This window comes from Eurypyga helias, unplaced genomic scaffold, assembly GCF_000690775.1.
Source record: "Eurypyga helias isolate BGI_N326 unplaced genomic scaffold, ASM69077v1 scaffold10180, whole genome shotgun sequence".
NCBI lineage: Eukaryota > Metazoa > Chordata > Aves > Eurypygiformes > Eurypygidae > Eurypyga > Eurypyga helias.
Window position 1 is genome coordinate 2,779 of NW_010223782.1, and position 14,793 is coordinate 17,571.

At 49.8% G+C, this 14,793-nt stretch overlaps 1 protein-coding gene across 1 annotated transcript in view; it reads right to left on the reverse strand.

The window, feature by feature from the left end:
* The window catches only part of ZFHX3 (zinc finger homeobox 3), a gene marked incomplete at both ends in the record, with an annotated part of 33,064 nt that overhangs the window by 2,775 nt on the left and 15,496 nt on the right, over positions 1 to 14,793 (reverse strand). Inside the window, 2 exons of the mRNA XM_010152730.1 lie at positions 2,323 to 7,776; positions 9,133 to 9,235. Of these exons, the coding sequence (XP_010151032.1) occupies positions 2,323 to 7,776; positions 9,133 to 9,235 (5,557 nt within the window). The remainder of the gene's footprint in view (positions 1 to 2,322; positions 7,777 to 9,132; positions 9,236 to 14,793) is intronic.

Genomic DNA, 14,793 nt, shown 5'->3' on the forward strand with positions numbered 1-14,793 from the left:
CTGAACGCAAGAATTTCTAATGCAACTGTTTTTAAAAATGGTTGAATCACAATGACCTATCCGACAACTATAGTCAGGAATGGCTCTACTTTTGCTTTGGGGGTCACGGGAGGAGTTCTGTAACTATGCAAAAAAGCCTTGCAGAGGCCCTAACTCCCAGCAGAAAGCTTCTCCAGCTTCCAGAAAAACTTACTCTGATCTTTTCTGCAAGAATTTCTAATGCAACTGTTTTTAAAAATGGTTGAATCACAATGACCTATCCGACAACTATAGTCAGGAATGGCTCTACTTTTGCTTTGGGGGTCACGGGAGGAGTTCTGTAACTATGCAAAAAAGCCTTGCAGAGGCCCTAACTCCCAGCAGAAAGCTTCTCCAGCTTCCAGAAAAACTTACTCTGATCTTTTCTGCCCTCTGACAGGACCTTCTGACACGGACATCTGCAACCATGCTACAGGTAATCCTCTCTGCTGCTCTCGTGGAAGAGAGGATCTTGACTCCAAGAGAGCGGATCATCTTTGGAAAGGCCAGAATCCAACAAATACAGTGAGATTTAACTCTTTTTTTATTTGTCAACACAGAAGGTATTTCAGAGACAAGCAGCAATGGAGAAAAAGGTGAACACAGCCACTTCCAAGGGGAGAGAATGATGCCTGCTTTGAGTCACGGGTCTCTAGTGCTCTCTTTAGGGTGTTACACCCAATGCCACTGCAACCACACACGAACTTCAGGCGCTGGTGATGTGGTTTACAGCGAGCAGCTCTGCAGCCAGTCCCCCCTGCCAATGTCTGATGAGCTGTTCAAGTCCCACGTAGCTGCTTACACCAGCTACTCTCCTTTTGTCTAAGGCTTTGATTTGCTTATCCAAAGATTTACCTCCTGGATGACAAAAGAAGACAGCAGTTTTATTAACGTTACACAACCATGTTACCTGGCAGCATCTGCAGAGTTTTTTCAGTCTGTTGAAAAAAGGAGCTTCAGAGTCAGCCTGCTGCATAAAAGCATCAGAAAGTCTTTTTGGAGACTGATAGCACTCTGGTTTCTGATTAAGAAGCCAGGAAGATGCTCAGATCCTATTTAGGCTTCCCACCATGGATTATAGCTCATCATTAGCCAATTAATTCAGTACAGTAAGAGAAGGTTATGGTTTCTGGACACTGTCTAATAGCAGTGGACCTGTACTGCCGCAGCGCAGAAAACATAAAGGGGCACAGTGGCATGTGGTGTAACTGTACCAGGCGTTACGGTGTCAGGGGCTTTCCAGCCCAAGACAGGCTCAGCCTGTTGCCGAGACAAGACACTGGAATCAGCTCTTGGGATATGTCTGTCCACCTAGAGCAGCCCTGGTGAAAGTCAACCTGAAGAGGGATCATCGGAAGTAAACAGAGAAGTCTGCCAAGTGAAAGCAAGTTTCTTAGAGAACATCTGTTACTCTGTCAGGAGTTGCAGTTCAGACGCAGGCACGTCGCTGGGATGCCAAGGATGTAGCAGGGGTGAAATAAGGCCCTTGGATCAAGTTTTCTAGGTCACTGCTAGTCTACTGAGCAGTGTCTTCCACTGCCAGTGTTGGCTACACATCTTATACTTTCCACTCATCCACTGGGTAACAGGGAAAGCAGCATCCTCAAAAAACAAAGTCCAATATCTGGGATTAGGGCAACCAAAGGACTATGCCAAATTTCATTTTTATGCTGTATTGTTAAGAAAAACCTTACTAAAATACGAAGCAGATTGTATTGTAACAGTCTACACTGTTGTTTGCAGAGAAGCTACTTTCAGGTTGTGCCCAGCCACTGCTCAAAACCCAATCCACAGCTGCACAGGGATTTGTCCTGGAGGTCACCGTAAGGACTTCACATGCTCCAGGTTTCTGCCACCAGTGCTACCAGGCACATCACACTCTTCCCTAAAAACAGTTCAGAATTACTGAAAGCATGGGATGGCACTACATAAACTGATTTTCATAACAGATGGAAAGGTATAATGAACAACGCATTCAGTGCACATCAGCCCTTTTCCTGCTCTGTTTGATAAATCCTCTCTTTTCCATTTCCTTGAAGGTGCTTCAGAATTTTTAGCCTGCGCTAACGAAACAGAGATACGCAGCGTGTCTAAATCTTGCTCTATTTCAAACTTTGCTAGAAAACTCAAGTTCAGGAATTAGAGAATAAGCAATAGGTAGCTTATCATTGTCAAGTAAACACGCTCAACTAGAGGGCTGGGTATCATCCTATTGTGAGTCATTTTCAAGGGAACACCCACTTGTGCTAAAGATGCGTCAAGTTAAGCTGTGTCACTCTGCGGTGTGATAACATCCATACCCACCTGTGTTGGATGGAGTGAAGCCTGGTAAGGATGGGCTGTTGAGGCCTGGGAGCAAGACTGGAGGGATGCCCTGTAGTGCTGGGTATGCAGCAGGAAGGTTAAGAGCTTGCAGAGGGGTGTTATCAAACATGCCCTGCTGTTGAGCTGCCAGACCAAGAACCTCATTGGCTTTTTTGATCCGGTCCAGCTCCTGCTGAGCCATCAACTGACGTACAGTAGCTGGGTCAAAATACTCCTTTTCCTTATCCAACTGGCTTCCAATGGTTTCTTTAACTTTGGAGATATGCTGTTGAGAGAAGATATGGTCACGTACAGACAGCCGAGCGCTGTACTTGATGCCACACAAAGTGCACTCTGTTTTGGGTCCCTCGTAACTTGTTTGGTTTATACCAAAATGCTTGGCCATGCTGAGTTTGGACTTCTTCTCCTTTGCCCTAGCATTCTGGAACCAGACCTGAACAACTCTCTTTGGCAGTCCAATGTCATTGCCCAGGACCTCACACTCCAGCATGGTAGGTGTCCTGTAGTCATTAAAGCATGACTTAAGAACTTTTAGCTGGAGATTAGTCATCTGAGTGCGAAAGCGTTTCTGTCCGGGCCGATCCCCGCTCTCTCCAGACTTGCTGGCTGAACCTCTTGCACCAGGGCTTGGTGAGCAGGGGTCTGCAAGGCTGGATGTTTCGCTATAGTCCACAGTACCTTCATTATCGTACTCTTTGCTGTAAAAGCTGGGAGCTGGGCTGACCAGGCCAGAAGACAGCCGATCTTCATATTCCGACATTGCTATCATGGCAGCTTTTGTCAGACCTTCACTGGGTCCCGATGCCGATTTGGTTTCGGTCGCAATCCCTGTTGCACTGTCGTTGTCTGCATTCCCTTCATCTCCTGTTGTAGTGTCTGTGATTGCAGTGTTGACAGAAGAGCAGTCATCGTTGTCCAGCTTCGTTTGGTCAAAGCTGAGGTTGACCGAGGACATGGAGGGACTCTCGAAGTCTTCTATCCCCTCCACCTTAATGGAGGATGGACTCAGCAGAGTTCGAGGTGACAGTTCCATGCTCTTGTTCACAGGGGAGAGAGGAACACTCTGTCCATCACTGCTCGTTGGTGGCATGTGGGAAAAACTTGCTCCGTCAAAGATGTCTCCCTTCATTTGGAGTCCCCCATCACAATCTAAGAGCATAGCAGACAACGTCAGGTTGTACCCAGCTCTCTTGGCCTCATGCCAGTGACGGGATCGGATATGAGCTTCAAGAGCTGTCTTTGCTTTAAAGAGAGCTCGGCAGAAGGGACACCGTCTGTGGGCTTGGGCAGGCCCTACAGCTCTGAACTGCCCCTTCCTTTCCCGGGCACGGGTGTTCTGAAACCAAACTTGCACCACACGTTTCTTCAAGCCCACTTCATGTGCAATGTGATCCAACATCTTCCGTGTTGGGTTGGAGTCGAGCAAGTATTTCTGATAAAGAATTTCCAGCTGCTCCGGGGTAATGGTTGTCCTTAGACGTTTATCCCTTTGTGGTTCTTCTCCTCCAGTCCCACTGTCATTTTCTCCAGGGCTTGCGCTGGCCTTTTCCTCCAGCTTTCTCTTCAGTGTGTTCATTGTGGATGTTGGAGTTGACGGTGAAGTGGCTGAGCTTGCTGGAATCTGTGGTAATGTTCCAGAGAGCAGCTGGCTCGCAAGTAGTGGATTACTGGGATCAAAAAGCATGAACGGCATATCCAGTGTTCTGTCCAGGAATGGGGGGTGGATAAACTGGTTCTGTGCACTCAGAAAATGAAGCTGCTGATGTTCCTGCCAATGCTCAAAGGAAGGAAATGCCAGCTTACACTGGTCACACTGGTATGGGATTAGCTGAGGAGGTAGGTTTGCCAGCTGTTGAGGGGTGGACGTGTGAATGGGTTTGAGGGAGAGATGCGAGAGCTGAGATGGACTCGGGCTTGACTGTGACAAAGAGCACTGAGGGGGCTGAGGAGGGGGAGGTGGCTGCTGCAGTGAAGATGGGGAGGATAACTGTGAAATCTTTTGGTGTGCTGAACTTGTCTTTTGTTCTCCTTGGTCCTGTTGCTGCTGAGACTCTTGCTTTGGTTGCACTTGCTTGTCTTGAGTTTGGTTTTGCTGTGTACTTGGAGGTTCAGACTGCTTTGGTTTCTCATCTGTAGCTTCTACTTTAGAGCTATAGGTGGAGGAATCATCTGCCTCTGCTGTGAGCTGCAGAAAAGCTGAGGAGGTTGCATTGGCTGAAGACGTAGGTGTGCTGTAAGCTTGCGAGGGCATTGGTGTGCTGCAGGAGGAACTGGTTGGAGTCAAGAGCTCCATTGCATCCATAGAGTCTTCATTCTGGCTATCATCCTGTCCATCCTCATCCTCATCTTTGTAACAAAGCTTTTTCTGGTGTTTAATGAGATCAAAAATGCGCTGAAAGACTAGACTGCACTTTTTGCACTGGTAGTTCAAGTTGCTTGTTCTAATATACCTGTCATTGGTAAGCTCCCGTCGTTCCCCATCTTTGCCTTCTCCCTGATTCTCATAGTTTTTCCTAGCTTTCTGACGGGCATTCTGGAACCACACCACTATAACACGTGTTGGGAGGTTCAGCAAGTTAGAAAGCTGCTCAAATTCGTCATCCTTTGGATAAGCATTGGCATCAAAGAAATCCTGCAGGACTCTGAGTTGGTAGTCAGTAAAGCGTGTCCGGGAGGACCGCTTGCTTCCCCAGTACTCCTGCTTTTGAGGTTCTGGGGAAGGAGGCCGTGAGTCTATCTTCAGCTCTTCCAGGCTGGTAATGGGAGGATTACTGAAGTTGTACGGGGAATCCTTGTTGCGCTGGCGTTCTTTGAAAAGAGTGTTTCTGAACCAGTGCTTGATTACTTTCTGGGGCAACCCAGACTTGTCCGCCATCTCTTTGATCTGTTCCTCACTTGGGGAATTGTTAATATCAAAATACTGCCGAAGGACTCTGAGTTGGTCGTCGGTGATCCGTGTCCGTGGCCTCTTGTTCTGCTGCTGCTGGAGAAGGCTAGGGTTGAGCTGATGCTGGTACAGCTGGGCCAAGTCGGCAGGCAGAGGGTCTACGGGACCCAGCTGGGGCGGCAGCTGAGCAGGTAACGTTTGTAGTGGCATGGTTTGCATCATAAGCGGCGAAAAGATGGGGAGCTCCATTGGCATGGAGAGCTGGGTGAGTGGCACGGACGGCTGGGCTGGTGCAATTGTAGGAGAGGTAATCGGTGGAGCAGAAGTGGGAATGGTAGGAGTAGAAGCCGGCTGAGGAGGTGCTGGAGGGAGCGGAGGCGGGGGCGGTGGAGGCGGGGGCGGTGGCTCTGGGGTCTGAGGCCGCAGCGGGTACAGTTTGTCATAGTGTTCTCTGTACTGTTTGGCAAATCTCTCTAACTGCTTGAAGGGAAAGTAATGTTGGTGAACATGCTCCTGGTGGCTCTTCAGGATGAGGATGTTGGAAAAGAACTTGCCGCAGGTATCACACTCAAGCTTTTCCAAGTTCTCACCTTGCTCTGTCTTCCCATTTTTCTTCTGCACCTTCTGCTTGTTCTCGTTATACTGAATGACAAGCTCAAAGCCGAAGTTTTCCAGCAAGGCTTTTGTGGCATTCCCTCTTGCGTCAGAGGCAATACGCGGAGGCAGTAAGGAGGGCTCTGAAGTACTGCCTGGTACAAAGTCCTTCTTCTCTTTGGGCTTTAAGTTATCAGGCAGAGACTCCTTGGACGCTACATTATTGTCTCCCCTCTCTGCACTTTCCCGTGGGGTCTCTTTTTCTTTCTCCTTCACTACGGATTTATTCTTCTTCTCAGGGTGCTGCTGGCTCTGTTGTATAAGGACGGAGTGAGGTTGTGACAAGGACAGCTGACCTTGCTGCTGCTGTAAGAGCTGTGGATGGCTCTGCTGAGGGAGCTGAACTTGAGCCTTCAGGTCCTCCAGCAAACTTGGACCTGTACCAGTCAGTGTCAGCGCACCACTGGTGACAGGCAGACTAACTTCTGGATTGAGCTGGAACTCGGCACTGGGGATGTAGAAAGGAAACAGAAGATGCTGCTGTTGCTGAAGCTGCAGAAGGGTCTCAGTGGTCATCGGAAAGTGCGGCAAAAGTGCTGGGTTGAACAGCTGAGACTGCAGGAGAGCAGCTTGCTGCTGCAGTTCTTGTTGCAGATGGGCCTGGACTTGGGCCTGTGCCTGTGCCAAGGTTTGAGCTTGCTGCTGCTGCTGCTGCTGCTGTTGCTGCTGCTGCTGCTGCTGCCTGGATGCAATCATGTCGGCCAGCTTCTTTCGGTTTACCTCTTTGGGCTCGGAAGGGGAGGAGATATTAGTGCTTACAGGGTTACCTAAAGGAGGAATTCCCACACTGTCGCTGGATACCTGGTTGAGCAGGCTGGGAATGGGAGTTGTGCCTGAATTACTTGTGTTGGCGGTTGTAAAAGTATTACTGTTGCTAGCGCTCACTGGACTTGGCGTGGATGAACCCAGAGAGAGACTGCTGTTGCTGCTGTTGCCCGCTCCGTTACTACTGCCACTTCCCCCAGCCGCCTCCAGCTTGGCAGCGCGAGCCTTGGTTTGGTGCAGGACAGACCTCATGTGGATCTCCAAGGTTGAGCTCTGACTGTAGGCCACGTTGCAGGTGTTACACTTAAAAGGTTTGTTGTCTGGGCTGCTGGTCGGTTCAGGCTGCCCAGTAGCAGACTCTTGGAGGGCTCTCTTCAGTTTATGCAGATGAGAAACTGAGTTGTAATGGACCAGGAGAATGTTCTTTTGTGTGAAAGACTCCTTGCAGACCGTGCACTTGTAAGGGCGAGACGGATCTAGGAATTTCTCCATAGTGAAGTTAGGGCCCTTCCTGAAGGGTAAGGCCCTTTTCGGTTCTGAGCCAGAGTCCTCTTGCACCGACCCCGAATCACTACCTGTCGGGCTCTGCTTATCTTCCAAGTCGCTCTCCTCCTCCTTATCTTCCTCGACTATTATAGTGTGGTCTTCTGCAAGCGATGGATCGCCCATAGCGAGGAGGTCCCCGTTGACCAAGAGACCACCATACAGCTGCTGAATGTCGGCCTCGCTCAGCTCCAGATGGCTGGTTTCCAGGTGCTTCTTTAGGGCCTGGAAGGTTCGGAAGCTGCGCTGGCAGAGGCAGCACATTGTGGCCGCCCGGATGACGTGGTACTGGGAATGGAGCTGCAGCTTCTCAATGGTTTTGAACGCCAGGCTGCACTGGTTACAACGGTACTTGTAGACGTGGCGATCGGATACCGGCAGTTGAGGCCGCTTGGCGTGAACTTCGTTGAAGTGTGTCTGCAGGGCTGCCGAGCTCTTGAACACCTGGTTGCAGCCCTTCTTCCAGCACAGGAAGCCGGAGTCCTCCCGGGCAGAGCTCTGATCGGCCGGAACGGGCTTGGGATCTCCGCTGTGCTCTGCACTTTCCGATGGCAAAAGACCCTTTCCCGAGTCTTCAGAGATCTCTGTGAAAACAAAATCAGGGCAAACCTGAAAATTACACCAGCACACAAGGGTGGATCAACAACCCCTTCTGTCCCTAATAAGTCCGTGGTTTTTTTTCTGTGCAAGACAATGGGTATTTCTAACACCTCCCCTCTATCTTCATTCATTTATTTTAATACCAGTCCATTACCCTCATCATGGCCCATTGCATAAACCTACACAATTTACTTTCTTGCCCACTTTGAGTATCTGGAAATTATTCACAAACACACACATCCCCTCAGTACATTTATCTCCTTTAATTCTTCCTTTTAAGTGAAGGCCATTCAGCCACCTGTCTGTCTTTGCTGTTTTGCTTTGATGTCCTGCCTATTTTCCAATAAGAAGGTTCATCAAAATGAATGTAGTACTTGAGTATTTGTCCTATCAAGGACAAGGATGAGGGAGAATGGGAGAATAAGGCATAAGCACTCAGAGCACTGCCACTTTTCCAGGGTCTAAGAGCAGAGTCCTGCCAGAAAAGATAGTGTGATACGGGTAGAGGCCAAAAAGGGGTCCTGGTGCCCAGAGCAGCATTAGCTACCCTGGTTGTGCCAGTGCTGCCCCACTGGGATCACTGCCTTGGCGCCATGTGCCTGAAAGGAAATGATGGCTGTCTTCATTCCCAGATTCCTAACAGAACTCCTAGGAGGGCACAGGAGGAAGATTGGCATTGCTTCCCTGACAAGTCTGAGATCAAGTCTGAGATCATCTGTCAGATACCATGCAGAACACCACTCCTGAGATGCTCTCACATCACACGACAGAGGCAGGACTAACCAGCCATGGATTTACAGCCATGCCTTCATAACACAGCATGGCACTGAAGAAGGCTGAGGAGATTTGGGCCGGATAAGGACTGCAGCAGCTCAAACTCCCCAGACTGTACGCCCAGTGTTCATACTTCAGCAACGATGGCAGCAGAGCAAGTACAGCAGAGCCGATAGCACAGTCTGCAGCCAGCAGCTGCAACCTTCGGCATTTCTCCACCCAGCCCTCCTCAACCCTCTACCACCTCTGCTTTTCACTGCTCACATCTGGTCTGCTCCTTTGCCAGGATTCAACACCACGTCCACGTGAATCGCCAGGGTGGCAAGCTGCGCTCCCCAGCTCTGAGCCGCCCTGCTCTGCCCTGCCGTGGGGAGAGCCGGGCCACCAGCCTGTTGGTGGCACAGAGGAGGGGAGACGGTCCTGCTGGGCACTGTCCGACTGTGCTTCTCAGGAGACAGCTGGGCACAGGGAGCTCACCCAGGTGGAGATGTCCCCAACACAGTCCCTGACTGGTGATGGGAGCCGGGGGAGTGTGGGACCCCTGGAGTTCATTGACCCGCACTCACCAGGCTGCTTCCCCAGCTCCTCTGTGGTGGAGTTCCCGTCCTTCTCCGGAGCGGCTGCTGGGAGAAACATGCTGCTGGGCATCATCACCTCAGGTGTTGTCACCTGGAGACAGGGAGGAAAGGATGAGGGGAGAAGAAAAACACAGGAAAATATTTAAAACATCTTCAGTGGCACAATCAGACACCGGTGTTGTAAAGTCAGAGGCGTCACTTTTCATAGCTCACTGAAGACTCATATTTATTAGACAAAGCTCACATCAGTCAAAAGTGTTTCTACAGTTACATTCTGGACATAATTAGCAGTGCACACTTGAAGAATAATCTTATTATTAATATTTTTCCTTTATGTAGAATTCAGACTTTGATCACTGACAATGTTTTGTCATGGGCTGTGAAACTTCTTGTGCAACCAATTAGGTAGATAAGTTGAAAGGCCCACCTTAAGCTGCTGAAAACATAATAAGGCCCCTAATTAAATCATACCTCGTAAAGTACACTGTAATCTTGAACTAGGGAGCATTGCAGCACTGTTTTCAAAGTGTATCGATGCAGGAAAAGGAGGGGCATGAGAAAGAAAAGTACAAATAAGGAGAGAGGTGACAAAGGAAAGGATGAATAAGGGAAGACTAAAAAGACAGCAAATTGTCTGTGAAATGAAAAGCTTTTGGTAACCCTTTCCTTGCTCTGACTGATGGGTTCCCTTCGCCTCTTCAAGTGGTTGTCTTGAACCTGCACCATCATAACCAGTGCGGTGCTTGAAAACCAACATTTCTGAAGAGCTGGAGTGTTTGCGTGCTTCAACTAGAGATGCTCTTGGAAAGAGTCAAATGCGCATGCTCATCTTTTTCTGGAAAACTGTGCTTCTTTGGGTGTATCTGGTCATATACAGAGAAGATAACAACTACCAGTTTCCACGTGATTGGTGTCAGACGCAGGACAATGAACACCCTTCTGAACGGCCAGAGCCAGTATCTCACACCACCTGAAAAGCTGCCCCACAGCCCTTCTCCCCAGAGCAGCAACCAGAAAGCTGGACCCCTGTCACCGTCACCATCCGTGCCATTCTCCAGCACATGGCTGCCAGCACTGGTTGCCTGTGGCAAGCAAAGACACCTCTACAGCTCTGAGCAGCTGTGTGTTTCACTCCACTGAGGCTCAGGGAACATTCCCCCTTCACCAGGGCCGTGGCACTTGAACAAACGGAAACCAATGCTGACTTGCAGTGCCTGTGGTGCTTCTGCTCCCAGCTTCAGAGGGCTGGGAATGTGAGGTGTACACAAACACTCTCGACAGGTACGCTTCCTAGCCAAGTAAGTCTCTCCATCCTTCTTCTGTCAGATACGAAGAGAGCATTTGAACCTTGGATCTCAGGAGAGAGTGAGGCTGTTATCTGCATGCAGCGTACCTTGCTTTCTGCAGCGTCAAGGACCACAAGGCTCCGACTGCACGGCATGAGATACTAGTAAATCTGTGGTGAAGCTGAAGGTAAACCTGTGTGCAGGACACGAAATCTTCCTTATCTACACCCATGTCAAATCCAAGCAAGCATGGACTAGACCTTGGCTTCACTAAGTGAATGGAAGCAAAAACAGTCCATGAAAAAACTCAGAAACGTGGGAGTGGCTGCAGGTGTCTGAATGGCACTGGGGAGGGATGCTGAGCTCCCTCCCTTTGCTGGGACGGCCGGTGCACGGAGGCGAGCACCAGGTCCCACAGACATCTGCAGGAAAGGCAGCTGACACTGATAAATCACCAGGAGGGAAGCTGAGCACATCAAATTCATTCCTCCTTTTACTCTAAGCAGGAGTATATGATGGCTGTGGGTGGTGGGTCGGGAGACGTGAAAGGTCACTGGTTAATTCCCGGTAGCCGAGCTCGGAGGAGGGGGACGAGCAGAGGTGCCGAGGAGGGAAGGCAAGAAGAAGCCATCCCTCTCAGCTTTATCAGCAGGGAGAGCGCTTTCCTAGGATCTTTAGGAATTATGAAAAATAAATCATGAGAAATTAAAAAAAACCCCAACAGAGTAGAAAAAGAATAAAATTATCTAACACCTCAGCTGCACATCATTATAGAAAACTGTGGGCTTTTTATACGCATTACAGTAAGGCAGCCAACCCCACTACCACACTCAGTACGACGGATCAGTAATTGTTTTCATACACTTTAATTAGAAAAACTCAGATGGCTATGAATAATAATGGAAAAGAGAGACTTTTGCACTTGAAAGGTTGAAGTCAATCAAGTGTGAATGACGGCAAAAAAGAAAAAAAAAAGACACCAATTCATCAGGCCTCTGTTGTCTCGCCGTGTCTTTAATCATAATTCCTGATTGGGATTCAAGAAGGCAGTAAGCAGCGGTTCTTTGTCTGCCTTCACCTTCCGTCAATTAACTCTCCCCGAAATATAATCATCAACCTCACATGCTCCTCTGCATCTTAATCTGGGTCTCCAAACCAATAAGTCCTGCCCTATATGTGTTTAAGTAATTACCTTTATCTACCTGCATCTCCATAGCCACAGTTCTCGCCCTACTGCTGCCCCTCCCTCCACAATAAAAGAAAAAAAAAAGGGGGGGGAAGAAAAAAAAAAAGGCTGTGATACATTAAATTGCTACAGGCACAAAATCCCAAAAGACAAATGGGAAAAAGCTTGGAAGAAAGTGCAGGAAACTAGAAATTCTGAATATGGATGTAGGGCAGCTGCTGGCGGTCCAGACAGCCCCACAGGGCTGGCCCTGGGAAGCAAAACCTTGAGAACAGGCACTGGGTCAGGCTCCAGCAACTGGACTGCCTTCGTCCTCTACCTCTTCAGCACCATCCATGCTTCTCCTGGAAGTGACGCCCGTTTCCTGTGCCACTGTCCAGGGCAGGACGATGTCCTCTGCCTCTACATCCCCAACCACCACTCCCCACCAGGTAGCAAAGATAAAAACAGTGAAAACAGGCTGCATGTCTCAAATCATTTTGCATTTACACTGATTTCCAGACTGCCCGTTTCGAACTATTTATCCTTTTTACCCTGCAAACCCGCCCGAGGATGTACCATTTCCTTGTACAGAAAATGCCTCGCACCTTGCAGCTGCTTTTAATGCAAACAAACAGCGGGAGCACGGAGGGGGCAGGGAGGTTTAGTAGGCCATGGCCACCCGACAGATAAACAAGGGGCGGTGCTCTGCGTTTTGTACTTCAGGTGTATTTAAATGGCATTAACTGTTCTGGTGATAGAGGTGTTTATCTCGAGCACAGCCGGTTAGCGCCGGTGGTTGTTAAATGCTCCCCACCTCCCTCTCACCTGAGCAGGCAATACCTGGCATGTAATCCGGGCATCCGTCCTCAGCTCTGCTCAGCGCCTCTGCCTCCCTGTTTAAATCTCTTCAACACCAACTGTTCCACAACAGCAACATGTCAGTCAATGTGAACCGTTATTAAAAAACCAACCCTACAGACATGAGTCCAACAAATGTGCTGTCTTATCCCTTTCCTCCTTCTGTACATACTTGTTCTGCTCTGTTGAACATTAAACTGCATCCCTTGCGCAGCTGCAGCCGCGATCCTCCGGCCTGCAAGCCACCAGCCAAGCCTTCCAGCCTCCAAACCCACTCCATCCCACCAGCTGCCAGCCCCGAGCGCGCCCGTCTCCCCGCTGCCCCTTCATCCGAGGTCTCTCTAGGTTGCTCTCCCAGCATCATTGCACAGAAGGCAAACGGCCCCCTCGACCCATGAAACTGGGAGGTGGGGAGAGGTCAGCAGCTCACTCCTACCCACTCCGACAGCCTGGCATTCAGATGCCGATACGTGGAGCAGATGCTGCGTACTGGCACTTCAGTGACAAGGGTCAGCATCCCCAAGAAAACCCCTAAGGCTGGGGCAGGCACTCGGGGCGCACCCTTCTCTCTGACCGCCCCATCCCCATCCCGCTCAGCGGGCCAGGGAGCTTGCTTGGGTAAAGAGCAAAGGAGGGGGCAGTTTGGGGCAGACTGTGGCAGGCCCCTCTTGCACCCCACGTTGAAACATCTCCCCTGTGGTCTGTACTGGAGATGGGAACACCCCAGTGGGCTGGAGAACTTCCCTCTAGAGCAGACTGCAGAGAAGCCCACTACCTGCCTCAGAAGATGGAAAGTTGTTGGGATAAGCCTCTCCGCTTCCAAGGATCCTCCCTTTAGGATGAAATTCAGATTTTCTTAGGCAGGTAACATTTCTTTATGATGACGAGACCCACTGACATGCATGGGCACCCCAATTCGATGGCCATTTTTATAGACTGTGTGGTCCAGTGAGTGACATACAAAAAAACCCAAGGGTTGACATGGCACATCTCCTACCTCCCTGCCCCTTAAGTATTCTCAGCAGATCACCACACCCTGACACCTGAAGATCGCCTGAAGACCTGTCACCGATCTGGAGAACAACCTGTGAGTCCACTCCTCACCAGTGACAACCTACGGCGGTGACAAGCGTAGCTCCTGCCACCACCAGATCTACCAGATTTTAAGACGATGAACTGCAGAGCCGCTTATCAGCACAGGCCGGAGGCTCAGAGCTGCAACACCCCTCCCATGCTCGCCCCGGCAGCGTGACACAAGCATATTCTTGGCACGTCTGAAAAATTAATCTTGGATAGCATGAATAGCCAGCTCCCCCTGTGCACTGGATCTGCCTGCTCTGACTTTCCTCCGGACTGAGCGACCGAATATGTGGACAGTTTCTCTATAAATGCCCCAAAATGCTGAAATCATGCAGTTCTGAAAAGAAAATCTCTGGAAGGGGTCTGAGAAGATACATTACTATCCCTATGTCCATGCAACCAGGGGGAAATACACATGCAACGCAAGGTTCCCAACCAGACAAAGGAGGTAATTTCCATTACAAAGAGAGAGAGAGGGTGCTGGAGTGAAAAGCTTCATTAGACTCAGAGAGGCAAAGCGATGGCAGTATACCAAGGTCACTTCTAATTTAGACCATCTAATTGGCAAACATGGCTCCAAATGGCTATCATCTCACAGGGCTCAGAATTAATGAAGCCCGATTATTTTCATTACCTTCATCCGAGATGGAGAATGAGACACAGAGTGAGAGGGAAAGGGGGGAGTGAGAGGGGGCGAGAAGGAGGGAGAGAGAAAAATTGAATGACAGCAGAAGGGAGAGAGCAATAAGAAAAGACAATAGGAAAGAGGGGAAAAATGTAAAGATAGCAAGAGGGAGAAGTGAGGATGGCAGCGACGGGCAAGAATTACTCTTGGTGCAAGGGAGAAAAGAAAAAGACGGAAAGATGGCTGTAACACTGGGAAGACGCCCTAAACCGAGGAAGAGAAAACTGACAACAGCAATGACGGGAGAGGAATGTGCAGAAGGATGAAGCCGGCCGCGGGAGGAGGGAGAGCTCCCCGCTCCCGGAGGCTCTCGGGAAGCCGCTCCTTCTCCTGGCTTGAGCCCATCAGTCTTGTCAATCGCCTGTGCAGGCGAACTGCACTTCACCCTCATTAAGGGGCTCTTTGCTGAAGCGGTGCAGGCCCAAGATTAGCAGAGAGGCTGTTATGTGGAAAGATGGCGATTAGACCTGCTTAGAGCGGCTGAAATACCATGTAAAATGAGCTTGGCCACACGTGTTCACCAGCTCCGTGGAAGGGATGATGCAGGAGATGGAGGGGGGACATGGCAGGAG